The sequence below is a fragment of the Ixodes scapularis genome, unplaced genomic scaffold (assembly GCF_016920785.2).
Source record: "Ixodes scapularis isolate PalLabHiFi unplaced genomic scaffold, ASM1692078v2 PGA_scaffold5__190_contigs__length_132052651, whole genome shotgun sequence".
In the NCBI taxonomy this organism is placed as follows: domain Eukaryota; kingdom Metazoa; phylum Arthropoda; class Arachnida; order Ixodida; family Ixodidae; genus Ixodes; species Ixodes scapularis.
Window position 1 is genome coordinate 59664743 of NW_024609880.1, and position 24982 is coordinate 59689724.

General features: G+C 43.9%; 1 protein-coding gene across 1 annotated transcript; it reads left to right on the forward strand.

Annotated features, from left to right (window-relative positions):
* The first annotated feature begins 139 nt into the window (after positions 1 to 139).
* Positions 140 to 21890, forward strand: LOC121838149 (cuticle protein 16.8-like). The gene is made up of 4 exons (XM_042294227.1): positions 140 to 151; positions 234 to 287; positions 20886 to 20939; positions 21474 to 21890. Exons 1-4 carry the CDS (start codon positions 140 to 142, stop codon positions 21888 to 21890), a joined length of 537 nt encoding a protein of 178 aa, XP_042150161.1.
* Positions 21891 to 24982: the final 3092 nt, after the last annotated feature.

Consider the following 24982-nt stretch of genomic DNA (forward strand, 5'->3'; position numbering starts at 1 on the left):
TGATTCACTTACGCTATTGACTGGGTGGCTTTACAGGGCGTGTCTATAGTGAAGTAATTTTTCTACCGAGTATATAAGGCTTTACTGTCCTATACTGCACCATCGTTTCCACTCTAAAGCCAGAGGAAAAGTAATCATCATGTTCTCCAAGGTAGGTGACTTGGATATTAAGATTTTTAGAAACCGATTTGTCGTCGCTTTAACTGGAATAACAACGTACTGTTTGCTTGCAGGTCCTTGTGTGCTGCCTCTTCGCCTACGTGGCTTGCGGAGTTGTTGTGGAGCAGGTCAGTAAAGTGAGAAATTGTAGAAATCTTGAAAGACCTAAGATTTTAAGAAATACCTCAGAACACTAGATATCATGTCTAGGTAATCAGGTGTCAACACCGTCTCTTCAATTGTAACACCGGAAGTACCGTATGAATATTTTTCAGAATGTATGCATATTCACTTTAAGCTGTCACGCACGGTTACATAACAAAAAAAATTTGAACCATCCCAGATCTTTATGACCTTAGTTACTTCCAATTCATCTTCAATTTTATTGTTTTGTTCCGCTGGAGATGGAGAGGGAAAAACAGCCGACGAGTTTGAACTGCTAACCTTTGCTTTAGACAAACATTTACGCATTTTGGTAAAGTCAAATGCAAGGAAAATATACTGTCTCGAACAGATAAACAGGCTTTTGGTTTCTGCAAAACTCTGCTGATGCAAGTGTATATATATATTTCTTTTATTGCAGCACCTTCCCCAGCCATACAGTTTCGGCTTCGACAACGTCGACGAGTTTGGCACACGCATGACCCGTCAGGAGACCGGAGACGAGTTCAACAACAAGGTCGGCTCCTACAGCTACGTCGATGCCCTCGGAGTCAGTCGTGTGGTGAAGTACGTGGCTGACGCCACCGGCTTCCATCCCACCGTGGAGACCAACGAGCCAGGAACCAAGACCTCGGCCCCAGCCGACGCTCCATTCTTCTCCACCGCCGTCGAGGGTCCACACCCGGTCGTTGTCAAGGCTGCTCCAGTGGCCGTGCACGCCGTTCACGCTGCTCCAGTTGCCGTACGCGCAGTGCAGGCCGCCCCAGTGGTGCACGCTGCCGATCCCTTCAACTACGCCCACAACGCTCCTCTCGCCTACGGTCTTGCAAAGCACTTCTAAGAAATAATAAATTAATCATATAATTGAACTCTAAGATGTATTTATTTTATGCGAATTGTTGGTGACTTCTTTGAAGAGCACTGTTTTGCGAAGCTCGAAAAGAAATATACAAATTCTGGCCTTAAGTATACTGTAAAATTTCAATGTGGGACATTATGGTAACTTCTATTGATGTCTTTAGGGATGAATAAGTCCGATGTTTCCCAGGAAACGCTTGGTTTAAATTATCACAATTGGCCCTTAAGCAACAATAGTCCATTTTAAAATTCCGGTGCGTTAAAATAGGGCGATCGACATCCTGATTCAAGCGAATGAAAATACGCATAACACAGCGTCGTTCAACAAATTGTTTTGCTCCCCGACTTATTATGCTTTCGTTGGAAGGACTTCCATAGGCGTTGTCATATCCGCCAGACCACAGACTCGGCGTGCTGGAGATTCCACCGTCTGGTCGACGCAACGGTGATACACCTGTGTTCGCAGCCCTCCTGCGCGCAACTCAAAGAGGAGCGGGCTGCAGAGGTTGTCGTCGTATAGTATTGTCTCTGCCGAAATTTTTCGCATATATCGATAGTACGTGAATGGACTTGGACTTTGCCGTTTCTGCCCACCGAGCTGCCTCCTCCTGTCTCATCCTGTATGTATCTCCAGTTCACGCTTCCTATGCGACGACCGCCCATGATGTCCTTGGACTGCTTCGGTGGCCAACATTCCGAAACTGCCCAGAGCCTGCCTCCCGACCTCTCGTTGACGATGTTCTATGACTTCCCGCACTGTGCCAGGGACACAAAGAACCGCGTTGGGGAAGGTTAATCCAGGCACCAGAACCGCATTCCAGAGTTCGCGAGTCACCAGAAATCAACTGCAACTCCAAAGATTACGTGTTCAGAGTACATTCGTACATCGCACGGCTGCCTCTCGGAGTTGAGCATAATGCTTGGACAAGTACTCCGGCTTGTTGGTCGGTACAACTCCCAGGTAAGTGTACGACTCCTGTACCTGTGCTTGAAAGCCGTTCAGCTTTAGGCTGTTTAATTTAGCCTCTTCGGACCCGGCTAATTGAAGGACTGCCGAATTTTTGTCGTTGAATCGAAGGCCCTGCGTAGCCCCCTCCGTCTCACATATATGCTCCTTGCACTGACGTCACATCGCATACTTTTGAACAGCATGATAAATGAGGAGAGGGAAGCTGCTTTTGTAAGAATTTCGAGTGGCAGGTTAATCTTCTGTAATCTTCTGGGGGGAGAATAGCGACGCCTGTGCCAATCCGGGAAGCACAAACGAGGATCCTGATAAGAGGGGCGCTCCCTCTTTCCCTCTTCTCTGGAGGGCATCGGAAATGACGTCATGTGCAAGCCACGTATACATATACACCGACACGCGGGCTTGACGTCACGGAGCTGCGGCGGCGCTGCGATCGCGCCGGAGCCGGGGTGTGTGGGCAAAAGCTCGCACGTTTCGCATGGGCGTCATAGCATTTCAGCATGCTGCGAAGCTGTGTTGCCGTTAATGGCACCGAAATGTACAAGAAAAGCAGCGGAGTGAGTTTCTACAAGTACCCGGCAGACTCTAAAAGGCATAGAAGGTGGATAATATCCGTGGATCGAAAAGAATGGTCGCCTCGCGCGAACGACCGTTTGTGCGGCAAACACTTTCTTGGAGGCAAGTGCGGCTTACATTTCAATCTCCGTCCCGAGGCTTGCTTATGTGCAGGGAAACCGTTGTCTGATCGAGACCACCCGGATTTTGTTCCCACGGTGTTCGCGCACAACGCACCGGCCAAGCGCTCGTCGGAGGCTCGCTACGCCCGTGCTACCGAGCAGAAGGGGATCGGCGACAGAACGGCAGAGTTACCGAAAAAAGTATCGAAATACGTTACTCGTTACTTGCAAAGAAAAGGTACGCGTTACTGAGCTACGTCATCTAAAAATATAAGGAACGCGTTACCGCCACCGATAAAAAGTAAGGCACGTTACTTCTGCGTTACTTTTTTTTAAATTAGGATTTAACACATTTTACGGTTTTGACGATACAGGTCATATATCAAGCAGAAACTGAACATAACTACTTTATCTTTTTTTTACGGTTTCACCTAAATACTTACGAGAAAAAACGCAAAGAAAAACATGGCTTGACGCCTAAAACACGGAAACAATTGAAGAGTAATTTCTTTAAGACTTGGGAAGTAGTAACGACTAACGTAACTACGTTACTTGAAATAGTAACATAGGTACGTTACCCGTTACTGTGTCGAAAACGTAACGAGTGAGTTACTACGTTACTGAAAAAAGTAACGCGTTCCTGGTAACGCCGTTACTTGTAACCTGTTACCGCCAAGACTGCAGAACGGACAAACCTTTACTGGTTGTAATGCCTTGTGGTCACGAGGGTATGAAAAATATCATACCTTGACTTGAAGACGCTCTGTGTATTTAATCAATTAATGAATACACAGACTTCCGCAGACCCACAGTCTGCTCATCCCGCCGGCAGTGCGGAAACCGACTGGATGTAATCGTAGGCCTCGAGAGACTTGTAGGCCTGCACCGTGTCGGGCGTGAAATGACTTGGCGAAAACTAAATAAACGACGACCTGAGCCGTCCACTTCCGTGGCAGCAACTTTACGTCGGAAGTCCAGCATCTATAGGCCTTGTTTACGACGCACGGATCCTCGTAGGCAACGCCGTTCACGCACAGTTTGTTTCGATACCGCTACCGTTCAGGCTCGGGCAACGAGCTCAAATAGTCGGGCATAGCATACGACATACGTTATGAGGAAATACGACGCACAAATAAAGATACAAGCGTCCCTACAACGTCAACAACGAGCGAGCGCCATAGAGCGCAATGGCGAAAACACGGAGAGCCGGGCTGCTTTTGCCCACATAGCTACCGCGCATGCGCGGCCTTCCGGCCGTGTTGGTAAACAGAGCCGCTCCGCGTGTCGGTCTATACAAACAAACCGGAGGCCCCCTAGCGAACGCCACCGACGCCACGCGTGCGGGATGGGAGTGTGGGCAAGAAGCTCGACGTCGCCCATAAATAAACCATCAAAATGGGATGTTGTCGGCGTCTGTGGGAGACCCCGAGCTCTTTTTCGCGTTGAAATTGTTTACTCTACGTCTTCCTGGCAATATCTGACTATTTAAGTGGACTCGGCGAAACTCACGAGGCTCGTAACACCGCAGAACTTGGCGTGAATAATGCAACATGCGACGAATCATTCCTGTGGACGCCGCGGAATGGACGCTGAAGCTTGATTTCACATCATGAGATTCTGCTCGCTATTTTCAGTCATGATGTCGCTCGGGCTCCAAATGACTGAACCGTAGCTGAGATGTCGACGATGATACTGAAATTCGCAAGCAGAATCGGACCGAGTGAATCATGCATAACAAGTGGGTGATGGCCACTGGCAACCAAGTATCAACATCTCCTTATATCTACTGTTCACACCGAGCCTACTTACCCAAAGCAACCTTCAAACTTAAACGTCTTTTGGGGTCTGCACTTCTTATCGCAATTACCGGGTCAATGTTTGGTCTACGGCACGCCGTCGTTTGAACGAGCAGACGACAGCTCGAACGATGAGGCGGCCGTTTGTACTTGATCACGCACTGAACGTAGTCTGCAGGTGGTCTGTGCAACTTGACGGTTTTCCTGCGTTCATGTTGGTAAAAAGCAAATAAATATGACGACCACAAATGTCCGTGCAGTCATTCAAAAGTGCTTCTGGTCCAAGCAATCATGTTCCGATGGCGTCTGTTTTTTTCTTTTTCACGGCCCCTGTTCCCGTTTTCGAACGAACCGACCCTTAGCGAAAACTAATACGTTTGAAATATACCACATTCTAATTTGAGTATATTTGAAATACAGTTCATAATTTTAAGTACACGAAAAATATACCGAAAATATAAACTTCTTTTTTTGTTACTTTGTACTAAAATATACTTCTAAAAATCATTTTAAAATACCTTTACTTAAACTACATTTGAAGTTCCCTTCATGCGTTTTGAAATATGTAAATACTAAATTAATAGGCACAAAATACCTTTCACATATATTTCTTGAAATATTTATTTATTTCATGCAAAATATACTCCAACCCTAAAAAAATGGAGCAATCAAGAATACGTGCAGAATACTCTTAAAATACCTGAAAATCGTAAATACTGTTGTGATATACTTTAAGTACCTTTTGACTGCAATACTTTGGTAGTGTGACTTAAACTACCAAAATATTTAAAAGCTCCCCTTCTGAAGTTCACTTTAAGCAGATATGGAGTACACTGAAGCGCCTAAATACATTTGATTAGTTTGGCAATTGAATTGCGCAGCATCGCACTAATAAATCAGCCCAGTTTATGCTATTGTTTCCTTTTTTCTATCAAGAACACACCTGATCAGTTCCTTGCACACCAATCACAAGCGGGGTTCGGGAACTACAACCACAACATTTGCTGATGCTGGAAAGCTTCAGCAGGTGCTGTGAACAGATACGTTTGGCGTGGTTTTGTTAGCACAATGTTAGTTCACTGAACGTCTATACTCACCATTGTACGTGATGTGAATAGTGACTTTAATACAGTGACATTAACTACCATATTAAATAGTCAACTACTAAAAAGGAAAGGCAAAACAACTACTGTAAAATATTTATTTTTCGCGGGCTCAATATTTCGCGATTTAGGTCAAAGTTGGAGTTTTGGAATAATTCGCAAATTCTAATTTTCGCGACGCGCTGGGATCGCAATATAGATTTGAATGTTTTTACATTTTGCTGGAATTGTTCGCGGGACCTATTTTTCGGAATTGCAGGCGATTCGCCAACTTTGCGAGAATTAGGTCCTCACGAAAATAAAGTCGTTTACAGTATTTTAAAGTGAAGAAACTGCCTTGATTCGCTTTGCCCTGAGTGGTGCTACGCAGAGAAGCAATAACATGTATTTTATGAGCCGTTTGTGTGGATATTGTTTTAGGGACTGTGCCGAATTATTAGTTGTACCAATGCCTTTTAGTAAGAGATATCGTCCACGAACTTCAAAACACTGTTTCCCCCTTGACAGACTCCCGAGGAGAAGATCGAATACTTGTAACCTTAATAAGCACAGAGGTGGTCACCGAAAAAATTATTACCTTCAATATGTAGGCTATATAAGGCTCTAGAGCAGTCAACGGAATTGTGAATGAGCTCTTCAGTGCGTCATGGTGTTTGTGTTTGTGTTCGTTTCTAATGTGGCTTTGTGAGATGTATTTAGTAGTGCCTTCAAATACCACAGGGACACCATTTGCTGACAAAATCGAAAATAAAAAAAAATTGTGCAACCGGTTTTTAATCCACAAATGGCATCTTGAGCGTGAAGGAATAATATTTTTGGTATGTCTAAAATATTTTTTGATTCATATTTATAATGTATTTTGAATACATTACGCGCGTATTTCGAATGCGGCCAAAATAATACAGAATAAATACAAAATGAATATTCGTACTAAATATATTTCAACTTCGTTTGAAGTACGGCCTCTTTTTGCTAAGGGGAGCATGCAGAAAACGCGATGAAAACTAACTTTTAAACCTTTCTCGACTTGGTATAGCCCCAGTCAGGGCGTTTTGACGAGAAGGCAGGTTTTTGTACGGTTTCTTCCAAAGTAACAAAGAAATACACGTCCCCCATGGCGACTTCTGCCCACAGCCCCAGACCAAAAGGGCGCCCGACGCGCCACCACCACGCCGTGACGTAACAGAGCGCATCAACGGGTTCCGTCTCGTGCGGCATCTGACAAGTTCGACCATTTCCTGCGATGTCAAACGAACTCAAAGACGTTGTATGTCATTTGCATGCATGCATGGATGCATGGTCAATAAAAAATATCGTTCAAGGTAACTTTCACTTTATCTGCTCGAAGCGAGTCTTCAAACCTTGGTGAAATGTTAATACATCCGTAAAACTTCATAATATCACCGTTTTATTACTTTGCACTCTGCCGCTCTACACAGGCTTTAATTAATTTAGCTTAGAAATAATTTCCCCTTCTGCCGCCCGTATCCCAGATATGCCGGGTTCGTCAAAGCCGTGCGGTTAGAAGAGGCTCATGCGGCCTTCGATAGTTTTTGTGTGTCGTGCTCTCGTACGCTACGATCCGTTTGGTTGCTGTCACTGATCTCTATTGGAGTAGGCTGGATCGCAGATGGGGAGCCCATCAGTGTAGCCACCGGCGGCCATTGCTTGACACCAGGGAATACACGCCCCTATCGGAGAAACGCACAAAAGTAAGGATACTGAAGCTTGTACGCTGTGCTTGGAACGAGTATTTTATGGTGTGCTGCGACGGCGGGTGTTTGGAGATCGAGTCGGCATTTATTAAAAGGTAGAACGCCAATTAAAAAAATCAAATGTACCGGGGCACGTACGGCTGAACTGGGAAGCTTGCTCTCGTAGTGGAGTAAACAAAGTAACTTGCCGTCAATGCGACCGTCCTCGGGGAAGCCCAGAAGTTAATGAATTACAAAGAAGTTCCATCTCGACGGCGGCTTTCCGGGAATAAACGAATTCCACGTAGCAATCCCTTCGAGCTTGTCGTCTGCTAAACCCACTTCAACGAAACCGCCAACGACGCTGCGGTAACTCTTGGCAACTCTCGCCTCATTGGGCTGCACTGCATTTTTCGCCAGTGGAGTCACTCTCGGCCACAAACAATATATTTATAAGAACCGCGAAGGCTATCAGTTTGAATGTTTGTACGCAAGCTATTTAGCGGGCTTCCCGAAAAGCAGCCAGAAGTTGCAGTGCCAACAACAAATTAGAAACGGGGGAAACGACAATTTTTATCGTTTTTTTCATTGAGTCTCATGCATTTGGTGGTGTGATTCAGTGACCGCCGGTGGCGACACTCGGCCTCAGCTGTCGAGGCCGCGGCGAATGAGTGCGCAGCTGTGCTAAACGAATTATTCACAAATTAATTTTCGAATTTAACCACTAATTCTTATCCGGATGTTTATGAATACAATATTTGTGCTATGAATTCCATTGCTATAGAATGTCCCGGTATAGTGAACGTCATCGCCAACCTTAAGCTATCGTCATCATGTGGAATTGATACTATTAACTCGAAGTTTCTAAAAAACACTATTATGTATTCCTCTATTATCTTAACAAAGCTATTTCGGCAATCACTCGAACTCGGAAGCCTTCCCGACGACTGGAGGGTGGGGAAGGTGATTCCTATACATAAAGGTAGTGACAAATCCAGTCCAAGTAATTATCGCCCGATTTCCTTAACAAGTTTCCCTTGCAAACTTTTAGAGCACATAATCTTTTCGCATCTCGTTAATTTTCTTTATTCCCATACATTCTTCTCCTGCTCAACATGGCTTTAGAAAACTGTTCTCGTGCGAAACTCAGCTATTTACACTTACGCATAACCTTCACGCTAGCCTCGATCGTTCATCTCAGGTTGACTGAATTTTTTTAGATCTCTCTAAGGCATTTGACAAGGTTTCACATAGGCTCCTTTTGTATAAACTCAGTAAACTGAACATTGACTCTCATGTTTTGACTTGGATCAACGCCTTTTTAACTAACCGTTCTCAATTTGTTTATGTTAATGGCATTAACTCGCACCCCTCTCCTGTAATTTCTGGTGTTCCCCAGGGTTCAGTACTCGGCCCTCTTTTGTTTTTAATATATATTAATGACCTTCCTTCGCATATTTCATCCTCACTTGGTCTCTTTGCAGACGATTGTGTCATCTATTCTGAAGTAGCTAACGATTTTGACGTTCTTGCACTCCAGTCTGACCTTGACAGTATTTCTCGTTGGCGTGATAAATGTCATATGAAACTCAATATTAACAAGTGCAAATCTATGAGAGTATCACGTCAAAATAACACCTGACCCTCGTACCATATAAGAACTGTTGACTGGAATCCGTGTCCTCATTTAAATATCTTGGTGTTCATATCACTACAAACTCTCATGGAACATTCATATTGAGTATATATTTAAAAACGCTAACCGCATGTTGGGCTTTTAAAAAGGAACTTCTCTCTTGCCCCCACTGTCCTTAAAACTACTTCTTTACAAATCATTGGTCCGCAGCAAACTTGAGTATTCTTCCAATATCTGGGACCCCGGTGTAACGCTTGCATTATCATTAGAAGCTGCTCAAAACCCTTCTGTTCGATTTATACTACATAACTATCATCGCACATCTAGCGTAACAGCAGTGAAAACTACCTTAAGCTTGCCTGACCTCTCTCTACGTAGAAAAATATCTCGTCTATGTTTATTTCATAAAATTTACAACCACAATGCAAATCTTCGCCAGCATCTGTTAACACAACCATTATACGTCTCATCACGTTTCGACCATCAAAATAAAGTTGGCATCCCTCAGTATCGCACCTCAAGCTTTCATCAGTCTTTCATACCCATGACATCACTGGACTGGAATCACCTTCCCGCACCTGCTACCAGCATAGCCGAGAGTGCCGGATTCAAAGCTGCACTTTGCGAATATTTGGATTTTGGTTGACAGTGTTTTGTTTTAACAATGTTCTGTTTTTGGAATTTTATGCTTACCTGGCTAATTACTGTTTGTCTTTGTGTGCAATTAGATGTGTGTGTCCACTCCCGTCTATAATGCCTTTGGGACCTGAGGGAATGAAAAAATAAATAAATAAGTAAATACGATTCAGCTTACTTAAAGGTCAGCGGTTGCTGTGCTCGGAGTATGAAACTTGGAGCTTCGGAGTAGAGTAAAGGAGCGCCGGTTTAACACTACCAATGTCGCCAAATATTAAAATATATTTTAAATATCGGGACATATTAAGATAATGGCCTTCATTGCCTCGAAATGTCGTGTATATTATTACAGCGAAGCTGTTTATGGCTGGGGTTCCGTGCAATTTTAGTGTGCCGTGACTAAACATTATACGCTCGCACCGCCGAACCACTTCACGCGCCACAGGCGCATACGTTCCCGGTATATATGATTCGAATTAAATAACCCAAACAAAGCATTCACAAACGTGCGTGCAAGATGTCATTTGTTTTAGGCTTTTGCTTTAAAACAGTTACTGCTCCAGACGCCTCCACGTACGGCGCGTAGAACACCATTCTCTGTAATTTTGTTAATGCTTAGGTAATTTCGCAATAGGTCTATTACATTAGTTAGCAAAAAGCACCATTTTGAAGATCAGTAAAATCTCAGGTAGATAATAAAGATTTCTCAAAGATTTGCCGCTCTGCGTCGATCTTCGACCATGTCTACACTTGCACCATCCTCGCTTTGTCATAGTTCCAAGCGCTTTCGTGCCTAGTTTCCTTTCCTTCCGCTCTCCCCGGGGGAGGGGGGCGGCACCGTGGCGCGTGTTTAGTTTCCTTCGGCTCTTCGGGGTGGGTCCGTGTCGTGTGCTAAACAGCTTCGCTTGTCATCAACCTTCACAGAGTGACATGGCTCAGGATTTCTGTAGGTATTTGTTGCGTCCTTGATAGCCTGTTGAATATTATTAGCTTTTCGTTTGTCTCGTTTTGCGTATGTGCATACCCCACTGTATTATAAAATGCTGAATAAATATAAATAAACAATAAAATTAATAAATTATACATGCTTGTAGAAGTTCGCGAGTGCCATTGACTATACATCTAAATATTGTCGCGGCGTAAAAAGATGCTGAACTAAAACAAAATATACAGTCAAGAGGAAGGTGTCCCTCCACTGTTGATTTTAGGAATGGTTCACGTCAATTATTGGAGGATATAAAGACGAACACGCCCTTGATATATTTAGTCACAAGATTACATATATGGCCAGCGCATATCGTGTTACATATCTTATGAACAACCACAGTAGACCCATTAACAAACGTGTTTTTTTCTGTAGGTTTTCTGGCCAACTTCCTGGCCTTCTCGCCACAAAAATATGTTCACACACATATATATATATATATATATATATATATATATATATATATATATATATATATATATATATATATATATATATTTGTTTTGCTTTTCTAAGGCGTGATATTGCTCAATCATTGCAATCTCTGTCATCTGTTGTGATTCCGATTATTTAAAATGATAAAAAACTGGTTTATCATAATTTCAAAAATTTCTATGAATTCCAATAATGTCCTATACGCACAAAGTAAATGAAAATTATTCAACAAGAAAACCGCAAAAAGAGGACCCGACGTTTCGAAGCCTACTTCCCTCCTTGCTCCGGTGACGTTGCTTCTTCAGGGGTGTCTATTGGTCGTATGGGTAGAGTGTACTAGAATGTACGAAGGGGACGAGCTCTGTGTAGGCTTCGCTCATGCTTTCAGTTGCACCTCAAAATGTTGAAAGCGATCAGGTGGAACCAAGCCACTTTTATCGCAGCGCCACCTTCGCTGCGATCAAGCAACGACACAGGTCAAGGTAAGATGGACAATATAGCCCCTTAGGGACTATATTGTATTTTTTTTATGATTTTAAAGTTAGAGGTAGCGTCAGAGCACGACGACACGACGACGCCACGACGTGATCGTCGACGACGTTACGCAACGCCAAGATGCTGTTGTAAGGCCGTCGTAACATCGCGTCGCGTCGAGGACGGCGCCGTTTGGCGACATCAAGTCGCCGTTGTAACGCGGTCGCGACGTCACGTTGAAGACGACGCCGTTACGCGACATCAAGTCGGCGTTGTGACGCGGTCGTGACATCGCGTCGCGTTGAGGACGACACCGTTACGCGAAGTCAAGTCGCCGTTTTAACGCGGTCATGACGTCGCGCGCCACATCGAGGACGACGTGGACGTGATCGCCGATGCTGACGTTGACGTCGACGCCCCCGCGACGTCAAACATTGCTATGATGTTACGTTAACGTCGTCCTGACGTCATCGTGAACGAAAACGTCTCGACGAAGCCTTGATGACGTATAACGTCGCCGCCTTCGCCAGCATCCACGTGGACGCGCAGTCACGACGAAGTTTTAAAGTCATGCAACGTCGCCGACGATGACGTCGACGTCCTAAAGTTGTCGCAACGTCTTCGTGACGTCGAGTTGCGTCATGTCGAAAATGGCGTCACCGAACTGACACCAAGCGTCCTTATGCCGTTGCCTTGACAACGACGCCGTTCTCTTGACGCGCCGTGACGTTGTCGTGGTCCTCATCAACGTCAACGTTGACATCGTCGTCGTTGTCAACGCAATATGACGTCAGAACGCAGTCTTGATGTCGTGTAACGCACGCTGTCAGCGTCGATGACGACGTTGACGTCAAGGCGTCGTCCTGATGTCGCATGGCGTTGTGACGACAAGTCAGGTCACGGTGATTTTAGGCACGTGACGCCTGACGTTTAGGTTTTGTAAAAATATAGTAAGGCGTTCTATCATTTTTCTATAATCTTGACCAGTGTGCCGGTCAAGCTGGGCGTTGCAACGAAACACGTTTTTCATCAAAAGCGGCGAATCCGAACCACTTCGCAAGTAGCGCCCGAGAGGGCGGTACGAACGAAGTGGCTCGGATTATCTCTTTTTTTTTTTTCACATGCGGAGGTACCAAAATAGCACTCCGGTGCCCCCACCCCCCCAACCTCCCCCTCATTCTTTCTAGTACACTCTAGTATGGGGCAGTCACAGCTTCAACCTTTTCTTCTTTGCAAATTAGAAAACATTATGTCCAATTTATGAGTAGGCGATGGTTTGTACACTGTTCTTGTAGCGTGACGTAGACATTACGCGTACACAGACGGTAATGCACCTAGGGATCTGATGATGTTTCCCGGCGTCAATTGGATGTTAGAACATTCCAAACGATTTTTTTTTTAAATTTAGTTCGGTGTCATTTACGTGCGCATATACGAGGTCAATCGCATGGCCATGCGCTTCACACGGTTCAGCAAGTGCGCTGCGTTCTGAACACTGTAAAGTTTACGATAGGCCCCTATGGCCTATCTTAGACTTCATAACCTTTCCGCTCAGGCGCTATCGAATTGCCTCCATCGCCTTGTTGGAAACACGTCGACGCATATACTGTACACCAGCCAGTTTGTACAGCGTTCCTCGCAAGTAAGACTTATCGAAGATGACACTATGGTGTCATTCGACGTTGTGATACTTTTCACGAGCGTCCCAGTTCCCTTAGGAGTCGCCGCAGCCAGAGAGGCTCTCCAGAAAGACGGCACCTTGGCCTCAAGAACCTGTCGTACTGTAAATGAACTGTGCCGCATGGTAGAGATCTGCCACGGCAGCGCGTACTCTAGTTTCAAGGGTGGTCTTTTTAAGCAACTTAGTGGCACTGCAATGTGGGCTTCCATCTCTGTTACAACAGCAAACCTTGCCATGGAAGTAATCGAACAGGCCGAAGGAGTTTATATGATATGTGAACGACTGCTCCTTTACCTCAAAAGGTCGGAAGTTCGTAATTTCTTGCCGCACCTCAACTTAAAATGAGCCGGCCATCGTAGAGGGCGAGAAAGTTAACACATTACCTTTCTTCGATGCGCTGGTGAAAGGGGCAGGAGAGGTATTGAGGTTCAGTGTATACAGGAAACCAACCCACACCGGCGCTACCTTTATTTTGAATCAAACCACCCGTTGAGCCACAAGGTGTCAGTAGTGTAGACACTGTTCTTCAGAGAAATAACAATCTGGTTGTCTTAATCTGATGGAAGAGAGGGGAAGCAGATCATCATTGCTGATCTAAAAAAGATGACTACACATAACAATTTTTTTAGCGTGTCCGACGTCGATAAGTTCGCGCCCACCAAGGGCAGAGGCCATCAGGAGCAATGTAGCCCCGTCCCACAGCACTCATCAGTGTCCCTTACGTGAAAGGCACCGGGGAAGCACTGGAACGCGCATTGAGAAAAGAAGGCATTCAAGCGACCAACGAGCCAGTGTCCACACTGGGGCGGTTAATGCCAAGGCCCAAAGACCGACTCCCAAGAGAAAGAGCACAGAGCGTGGAATACAAGATCCCATGCAAAGAGTGCGCAGCCACCTACATTGGCGAGGCAATAAAATTTCACGAAAGAATGCGCAAGCACAACAGCGTGTGGAACTTTGACCGTGAACACAGCGAGGTTGCTAAACACTGCGAAGCGCGGGACCATCCGATTGACTTCGCTCATGCGCACGTGATTGACACCAAGCCAAATTTCATAAAAACGATTTTCTTGGAATCTTGGCGCACCCACCAGACGCCGGGAAACATCAACAGCACCCTAGATGCCTTACCGTCTGTGCACGCGCAAGGTCTATGTCACGTTACTAAGACAGTGACCAAACACCGCCTCCTTAAAGCGAGGGCATAATGTTTTCTAATTAAAAACGACGACGAGGTTGAAGCTGTGACTGCCACATTCGACCTATAGCCAACCCTGAAGAAGGAGCCAAGTAGGCTTCGACACCTTGGGACTCTTTTTTACGGTTCTGTGGTTGGAAAACTCTCATTTACTTTAGTAATTTAACCGAACCTGACAGATCTCTGTCGAAGATGTTTATCTTAATGCACTAAGCTCGTACACACAAGAGAGTTTTAGTAAACCGTTTTCGCTTTCTCGCTCCGCTCTATGGGAAGCGGAGTCGCCATGCGCATGCGCGACCCGCTCTGGGATTTCAGCGTGAAGCATCAGCACCGCTTTCCTCGCCATTTTAGGAATCGCGTTCCACTCTCAGTAAAGCTTCAGTAGATGGTGTTTTTTTAGACGGGAATTTGAAATGGCTGCTCGCCACTATAAAGCACGCTTGGGAGCGCGCTTAGCCGTTATGAACCTCGCTGCACTAAGATGGCTGTGTAGACTTTGTTTGAAACGGCGTCCTCCAGAAAAGGTTTCACGGTAGTCGAGAACCTCTGGCTGCTTCGGGAAATCGCTGGCCGCAATCTTTTCACGGCCCCTGAACGGTGGGAAATGGTGCCGCCTTGTCGACTCAGCGGGCTCGATTTTTCTATGCAAGCAGTCGTCAAACGGATAGATATTTTGTAATTTTACTTTAGCCAGCAAGACAGTGGAAATTAGCGAAAGTGAGTGCTCCATTTATATCTCTGCTTTTTTGTTTTCCCAATGAACTAAATTTTTTTTCTTCTTCGTATAGGAAAGGAATACATAGGAAAGAAACACGGAATATATAAGCGCTGAGTCGCAACTGAAATATAATACACAAAGAAAGAAGGTGGAAGCATTCATACGGTCCGCGCTCTAAGAGCGCGCCACACACAAAGCTTAAGGGCAAAGGACACGTGGCTTAAGTGTGGGGCTGACAAAAGAACTCCAAATAAACATGTCATAATTTCAAACTACAAATTGATTTCGTGGCGCAATGATCTGTCAAAAAAGAAGCTTCCGTCATCCTAAAGCCCCACCGGAAGCTGGCTAACTCATCGACCTCCGAAATAAAAAAAATCGCAGACGTTTAGGCTTCTTTGATATGCGGAATTGGAACGCAGTTCCAAAATATGTTGGTTTAGTGATATACCCTGATAGACACTCTGATATATATATATATATATATATATATATATATATATATATATATATATATATATATATATATATATATATATAAGAGAGAAAGAGAGAGACTGAGAAAAAGTAGAGCAGGATGACGAAAAGTATACACGGCACAAAAACACACTTGAGACGGTTATTGAAATTTTTGAAACATTTGTAAAGTTCGTCGACGTTTCTTTCTGAGACAGACCTTTTTCAAGACTGGTTACAACTGACGAAATATTGACACACCTTGGCTGCATCACATTGCCCATGGCGTCAAGGGATTATGCTAATTCGAAACACCTGGCTCCTTCAAGAGCCCCAAGATAGAATCAACTCAGTTATCGCCACAAAAGCCGATTATGTGCGGCCTAGCCCGAAGGATAAGCCACCAACGTAAACCTGGCCAGAAAAAAATGGTTCAACGCTCGAACATTTGACTGATCGAAAACGGAGAGGCAGCCAGAAAGCTGAAGGCGCCAATTCCGCAACAAAAGTCTTAATCAATAAAAAAAGAAAAAACAGCAATTGGGAAAACATATATTACCAGCTGCCTTTTCTGTTGAAAATATTAGAACGACCTCTATACAAAATAAATCGTTGATGGCCTGTAGCCTGTGGGATGTGTACGCTTACGCAGATACAGGAGGATCGTCTATGTTTGCCGCGTGAATGGAAGACATGATGCCGGGATGTTTATTGATCCCCGCTTTGATAGTGTTAAACTTGTGAATAAGGTACGATTCTTTTCGTTCGCAATCTCGGTGGCTTTTGAAACCAGACTGAAGAAATGTAACTAGCTCCAAGTTATATTTTTTTAAGAATTATTTATAAAACTAAATTTATCACGTGACATTAGGAGTCCCAAAAGGTTGGTGTTCGGACTTTCATTTTCTTTAGTTATGTAAACGCTATTCCTCAGTCGGTTACTTCATCCACGAGAGTGTTCGCGTATGATTACATATTACGTAGAGAACTAACATGGAATTGTGACAGCATCATCATTCGAAGAGATCAAAACAAAAAGTATATACGGTACAGAAAAATGCGAATAATATTTATTCAAGATAAGACCGTGTGTATGTCCTTCTCTTGAAAACAATCACCCACGAGTTCTTTCTGTTTTTTTTTTTTTGTTTTAGAGCGCAGCTCTTAGGTGCCCGTTTCCGTTTTGAGTGGCGTCGCCGTCGCCGTCGCCGTCGGCGTTACCGCGAGGTCACGTGACCCCCCGAGGTCACTCCAAGGTCACGTGACCCCCAGAGGTCGTGTGACCTCCCAAGGTCACGTGACTCCCCAAGAAGTGACGTGATCTCCCCCTGAATGTCACGTGACCCCCTCCCCCCCGACGTCACGTGACACCCCCCCCCCGAGGTCACGTAACCCCCTCCCCCCCCGAGGTCAGGTGACCCCCCGGAGCATATTCAAGAATGAGGGGAAGAAGAGGAGAAGAAGTAGGAGGAGGAGGGGTCTACCCTCCCCTCAGTACCCTTCCCTCCTCCTCCTCAAGAGCTGCGCTCCGATTCGGCGTTACAGGGAGTTGTAAACGGCTTTCACTTTGTTTTAATGAAGAAAACTCGTTTAAGAACGATTTCAGAATATATGTAGTGAGATGTAAACCTCATCTTCGTTGTGTTGGAACAGGCATGTAGACTGTAATGTAGCAATTGGTCCCAAATCGTGTGGTTTACTCCGTCGAAACATACATAACTTTCCACAGGCGACGCTGTATGTGTTATCTAAAAGAGAGCGACGTATGGTAGAATACATCTGCACTGTAAGGAACCCCCCCCCTCTTCCTATGCATACAAATTAACTAAACAAACTATAAAATCAAAGCCGCTAGGTATGTTTTAGAAATACATCAGTTAAGTGGAGAGTTAAGTACGAAACGCTGAAGTACAATCTTGAAATTGAGTAAAATGGAGTACCGCAGAGCAAGTCTTGATTTGAAGTTTTTCAACAGTTTATTTCAGTTCCTGACTGGCATCCCATGTGAAATTAAATGTTCTCCCCATATTATCGATACGATTGTGTAGTTCATAATAGTGAATTTAGGCACAAGATTGCAGAATTTTGCATTTCATTTTGTCTCGAAAAACAGTTAGCATGGAACGAATTAGCTTTTGCTGTTTTCACAGTTGTATCAAACGATGCCTTTTATACTTCACTGGATATCATAGGTTCGTTTGACTTATGTGATTGTGTAAAAACTAAATCCCAGGCAGAGATCTTTCTAACTCAGTAAAATAATTATAGTCATGCCTAGGACCCGCAGACCTTGTTTCACTTCGAGGGATAGGGTCTCGCTTATCGGTTGATTTTTTTTATATGTCAGAAATCCGTCAAATGTAGAGAAAATGTGTTGGGATGATTTCACTGGGCGCGTTAAGTCCATTCTCTGGAGCGCGAAAGTTTAGCGTTCCGTTTAATAAAACCGACAGGAGCGCCGCCGGAGACTCGCACTCGAGCGCGCTCTTCGTGCACCGAGTTCTCGCAGCGTGAGCGACTTCTTCGCGCTCCGTGACGTGACATCCGCAAACAAGATGTCTACATTGCCAGAATAGTTGCCGAAATGAAAGACACAGTAGGACCGCTGCCCCTTTTAGGTTGAATAGTGTTTAATCAGGTAAAAGCAGTTTGATTACGAAGCCGAAAGGAATTAGCGTTCGGGAAGAGTTTGCTCGTGCATCTCGACTGAAAACGAATTCATCTATAGATTGGTAGTGTACTTATGCAACAACAAGAAACATGTTGTTGAGATCAGGATACTGTCGAACCGCAGCCCTTTCTAGAATGCCTAGCCTAGCGAATAAAGAAACTTAACTTGAAAGTCGAAGCATCAGTTAGCGTTGCGGAACAGGATTTTTCATGCCTCTTGCCTGAAAACGAATTGACGTGCTGTCTACTGAACGGTGGTGTGCCGGTCTATAGCGCATTGACGGGCTCCGTCTCGTACAGCATCTGGCGAGTTCGACATTCTCCTGCAACGGCGAACGACTTAACAAAATGTTGTCTTTAATTTAAATTTGAATAGAATGCGTGGTTATTAAAAATATCGGTAAAAGTAACCTTCGGCAGATGTGCTCGAAGCGAGTCGTCAAACCTTTCACAAATAATCAAACATTCGAAAACTTCATAACGTCACCGTTTCTTTTACTATACCCTATGCCGCTACATTCAAGCCTAATTAATTTAGCTTAGAAATGATTTCGCCTTCTGCCACCCGTATCCATATGATGTCGGGTTCGTCAAAGCCGTGCGGTCGGAAGTGGCTCATGCAGCTCGTGGATAGTCACTGTGTGTCGCGAACATGTGCGCCACGATTCGTTTAGTTTCTGCGCCCGTAAGATGAAACATGGAGCTTCAGAGTAGAAGTAAAGGGGTGCGGACTTAATCCGCCAAATATCGCGAAATACTATAGATGTCTTAAAAATTGAAAAAAAAAAAAAATATAAAAAGGCTTTCATTGTTGCGAAACATTATGTATTTTATTATATCTATTTGGTGCTTCGTTGACAGCTTGTAGATTATAATAACTAAATGAATAAATAATAAAATGAAATAATTATACATGATTCTAGAATGTCGCGACTGTCTTTGTCTTTATATCTTCCAATAATCATTGTGCCCTCAAAAGATGGCGAACACAAACAAAACTTTCAGTGTAAATAAACGTGACTCTTTACCGTTCAATTTTGGAATCGATTACGTAAATTACTGGACGATATAAAAGAAAAATACACCCGCGAAATTTTTGTTTCAAGATTACGCATTTTGCCAGTGCATATTGTGTTATCTATCTTATAAACGACCACAATAAATCCATAAACAAATATTTTCGGGCTTTGTTTTCTCTTAAGGTTTTTCGGGCGACTTCTTGGTGTTGTGGGCAAAGGAGGTTTTGCAACACGTACTTTTCTTTTATTTTTTTATAAATGTGCTATTAATCAATCGTTGCGACCTCTCTGATCTTTCGTGATTCCGATTATTTAAACTAATATGGAGATGATTTAATATAATCTCAATCATATTTAAGAATGGCAATATTGTATAACACATGGACATTCTTCAGATTTTAACGTTGTCTTGCGAACTTCGACCGGCCACCAGATCTGCTCCTTATTCCAGCGTTAAAGAGCAGCTCAGCGAGAGTACACGCGTGTGACAGAAGGGACACACCTAGCCTCGGTGACTTGCTGCTTCATGCCACGATAAGGCGCTGACCAACCGGCCGGCCGGGGTTCAAGCGATATTGTTGTCACAACTCACTGGTTGTGCGTGTCACAACTTGCTGGTTAGAAATCAGGCTAATGCCTTGTTTGTTAACTCGAAAAATAGTAAGTACTGTCGAAAGGAATTGGTGTTAAGTCGTTGTTTTCATTTGTAAGAGGTATAAGGTATTACTTAATAAAACAAATGAGGTTAAGTATTTGAAATTTTTAACCAGATATTGTACACCATCGACATCATTTTTAATTCTTCAAAACTTGATTAACTTGATCAAATACAATAATGCAATGCATGTTACGCTTTCTTACCAATCGCATTCTTCGCACCTTTTAAGAGATGAACAAAAATCTAATTTAAAGCCGGACTATATTTTGTTTCAATATCTTCGCAGAAGCTGAAATTGTGATGCAATGAATGTTAGCATGAATGTAAGCTTGAAACATTTTTATGTGTATTGAATGTAGGAATTTTTTTCGACCCTAAACGTGGCTTTCCTGCCCTAGCTGAAAAATATAGACTTTGACGAACATGATATTGAAAATGCAAGCATTATCCTGATTTTAGCATTTCTTGTTCTCACGCGCAAAAGCATCCTAGTACAAAACGGCATTTCAAAGCGTACATTATCAGGAATAGCTACAAAAGAAAATTAAAATAAGCCCTCTTTAACCGCATTCCTTTTCTCTCCCGTCTTTCCGAGTTCAACACTCTGTAAATTAATCAACGCAGCAATCTATTTTTTTACTTCGTCGATTCTTTTACGCTATCGACTGGATAGCTTTACAGGGCGTGTCTAAAGTTAAGTTATTTTTGTACCGGGTATATAAGGCTTTGCTGTCCTGTACTGCACCATCGTTTCCACTCTCAAGCAAGAGGCAAAGTAGTCATCATGTTCACTAAGGTAGGAAAGCCTATCGACGCTAGTCGCTGACTTGGATATTGAGATTTTCAGCAGCCGATTTGTCTTCGCTTTGACTGGAACAACAACGTCATGTTTGCTTCCAGGTCCTTGGGTGCTGCCTCTTCGCCTACGTGGCTTGCGGAGTTGTCGTGGAGGAGGTCAGTAAAGTGAGAAATTGCAGCAATCTTGAAGGACCTAAGATTTTATGGAATACATCCGAACAATAGATATCATGAGAGGTTATTTAGAACGTCCATTCGGACGACGGTAGATCGTTTGAGAACCTTCATTTTGATCATAGTAATAATATCTAGGTAATCAGGTGTCAACACCGCCTTTTAAATGGTAACATCGGAAGTACCGTATTGATATTTCTGAGAATGTATGCCTATTCACTTTAAACTGTCACGCACGGTTACATATTCAAAAAAAAAAAAAAGATTCTTCAACTCTCCCACATGTTTATGACCTTAGTCACTTCCAATTCATCTTCAATATTGTTTTGTTCCACTGGAGATGGAGAGCTAAAAACAGCCCACAAGTTTGAGCTGCGAAGCCTTGCTTCAGCCAATCATTTACGCATTTAGATAAAGCCAAATGCAAGGAAAATATATTGTATCGAATAGATAAACTGGCTTTTGTTTTCTGCATAACATTGCTGATGCAAGTGTATAATATTTTTTTTATTGCAGCACCTTCCCCAGCCATACAGCTTCGGCTACGACAACGTCGACGAGTTCGGTACCCGCATGACCCGTCAGGAGACCGGAGACGAGTTCAACAACAAGGTCGGCTCCTACAGCTACGTCGATGCCCTCGGAGTCAGCCGTGTGGTGAAGTACGTTGCTGACGCCACCGGCTTCCACCCCACCGTCGAGACGAACGAGCCAGGAACCAAGACCTCGGCCCCAGCCGACGCTCCATTCTTCTCCACCGCCGTCGAGGGTCCCCACCCGGTCGTTGTCAAGGCTGCCCCAGTGGCCGTGCACGCCGTTCACGCTGCTCCAGTTGCCGTGCGCGCAGTGCACGCCGCCCCAGTGGCGCACGCTGCTCCCTTCGCCTACGCCCACCAAGCTCCTCTCGCCTACGGTCTTGCGAAGCACTTCTAAGAAATAATAAATTAATAATATAATTGAACTCAAAGATGTATTTCTTTTATGCGAGTTGTGGGTGATTTTTTTGAAGAGTACTGTTTTGGAAGCTCGATAAGGAATATACAAATTCTGCCCTTAAGTATACTGTAAAATTTCAATGTGGGAGATTATGGTCACTTCTATCGGTGTCTTTGGTAGTGAATATTCGATGTTTTCCAGGAAACAGTTGGTTTAAATTATCACAATTGGCGCTTACGCAACAATAGCTAATTTTAAATTTCTGGTGCGTTAAAATAGGGCGCTCGACATCCTGCTTCAAGCGAATGAAAATACGCATAACACAGCGTCATTCAACAAATTTATCTGCTCCCCGACTTATTGTCCTTTCGTTGGGAGGACTTCTATAGGCGTTGTCATATTAAAATTACTCGGCTGTGACATCAACACCATGTTCATAAATTGTCGGTAAACTTGTTTCTCGCTCTCTCTGCTACGCGGCAGTCAAGTACAGAGGCTAAAACCGTAACCCAAACCAAAAACCGTTTAGGATCGAATTCATTTCGTTCACCATTACCGAAAAGAAATCAATGTTGTTTGCCGGTTTCTGACCATTCTACAAATACCAGGCAGTAGTGCTTTATGGAAAATATTAAAAATTGGGAGCGTGAACTGGCATTATAATTGGCAATTAATTTTCGAAGCGCATGGAATTGCCACAATAGTCCCTCTTTTTATTATTTGCCCACATGCAATTATAAAAGGCTCATGAAATGTTTGCTATATGTATGTTGTGTCTACATTTTCCTTTAGAGTATGAGCTGGTACAACGTTCAGTAAACTTCTCCCTCCTCCACTTGAAAGTGTCTCTGTCATGAGGTGTGAAGGGTCGAGGTAGATCACACCGTGAGGTAGATTAACAGTTTTGCAGATCGAGTAGAACCCGAGAACCGCGGTTAAAACTCACTCTATCAAGAACAACGAAATTGAAATAATTAAGAACATAATAAAATCGCCCGAAGGTTGAATGCATTTTCATGTTACGTACAAAACATCTCAACGCGCTATGTTTTTGTTTATCGTAATTGTCAAAGATTTTTGAGGGGCGTCCACTTTAACAATGTTGCGGAGTTGTCACTTCGGAGTAAGAAAGATTACGGAATCATACCGCCCTTTCGCGACCCCACACTCTCAACAACAGAATAGTCGGAAGCCGTCACAGATATCGCTACCCCCCCCCCCCCCCCCTTAGTAATACTAACGACCTTATGGGTAGTCACACGGCATGCAATCAACAGGTAGTCACAGTGAGCACCTTCAAAAGCAACATGGCGGCTGGCAAGCGACAGAAGAGCAATACCAGTAAGGCCTAGCGATCTGGACTTCTTTTTGCTAAAATACGGTTATCAAGTGCGTACGCCCGTTCGCTGCCTTCCGTGCGCACTAAAGCGCTCCAAAACGCGCCTCGAAGCACCGGCACCGCACCTATTACCAGTAGGGGCGGCGATGTGTGTGTGTGTGTGTGTGTGGTTGGGGGGGGGGGGGGGGGGCATTCGGGGGTTTTTGTCGGCGACCGCTTTCGCGCGGCCGGCTGCATTTACTTTGCAGCAAAAAAACATTCAACGAAGGAATCGTATAGCGACAACTGAAATGATGTCTTTATTGAACAGAGAATCTGCTTGCTGTGCTTGCCGCAAGTGATCCGGCGTTTTCGGTTGACAGCGACGAGGCCAGGCATCGCCGAATCAAGCGCCGTCGGTTCCAATCGTTCAACGCTCCTGCTCACCTGTTAGCATTCGTTATCCACTTTCAAGTCCCTGGTAATCCCCACCGCGTCTGTGCGCGCACTATTCACCGCACGGAACACCCGTTCAACTGGCTATGGGACTGACCGTACTGGGACGAGAGGCCGAGAACCGAACCCTTCGTGACTGCTCCGTGGAGCCATGAACGCCTCCATGTTTTTCACTCATATAAATAGACACATAAACGCGGAACTCCTTGAATTGGGCGGAGACACGCGCCACCTAACGGACAGCGCTCAAACTAAGAAAAAAAGACACCAACAGGCTTTGTTCTGAGTCTCGCCAGACAAGCACGTGCGTAATATTCCACACCACACGTCACACATACGCGACATACAGACACCATACAATGTTATACATGAACAAGTTCACAAACAGCCCAAGGTATGACATGAGACCAGGGATGGGCAGTATTTCAAATACATGTATTTGAAATACGTATTTAAAATACTTTGTGTATTTTGCATTTGTATTTAATTACAAATTGGGTAATGTTTTTTACGTGTGTATTTAAATACTAAAACGTGGGTATTTCGAATAAAATTGTAATTAAATACATTTTTATGGGCAAAAATGCATTAATGGTACTGTGCAGAGCAGGAAGAAAACTATGTTCTGCACCGAATGCAGTGTCTCTCAATCAAGCACAAGCGTTTAGTGACTGTGATTACGGTGGTAGACCAGGGCAAGAATAGTGATGAAATCGACGTTCACAGGAAGACTGACTAAATAAGTGCGTGTGACAACTTGTGATGCTTTCCAGTCTGATTTCCATCCATATTTTTGCCTGGAACATTCTAAAAGCGCGGGTCGTCCAGATTTTCGTAACTGGTTCGAGTTGCAACGATAAAACATTCTCTAGCTAGTGCTGCGCGTCTTGGTCGTCTCAGTTCTTTGTTGGTCTATACTAAAATGTAATCGACAAAAAAAGCTGCTTGAAGCTCTGTACTTTTTCACCTATTACGTCCAAGCTGATTACATTTTTTTGTGATTATATTTCTATTACATTACTAGAGCCTCGCAGACTAACTCCCGAGTGTGCGATGAAAAATTAAAATGAGATACCCAGAAACCCGTTGCAGGTGCCCTGAAGTCGCTGACGCAAATTTTGAGGAATGTATTTGGAGGAGACCAAATACGTTTGGTTGTATTTGTATCTTGTACTTAAATGCTTTTTTGGAAGTGTAATTAGATTTTTAATTGAATACATTTTTGACGAAGTATTTTGTATTTCTATTTCGATACATATTTTCATGTATTTTGCCCATCCCCGTATGAGACATTGACACTCTACATTCCTATACA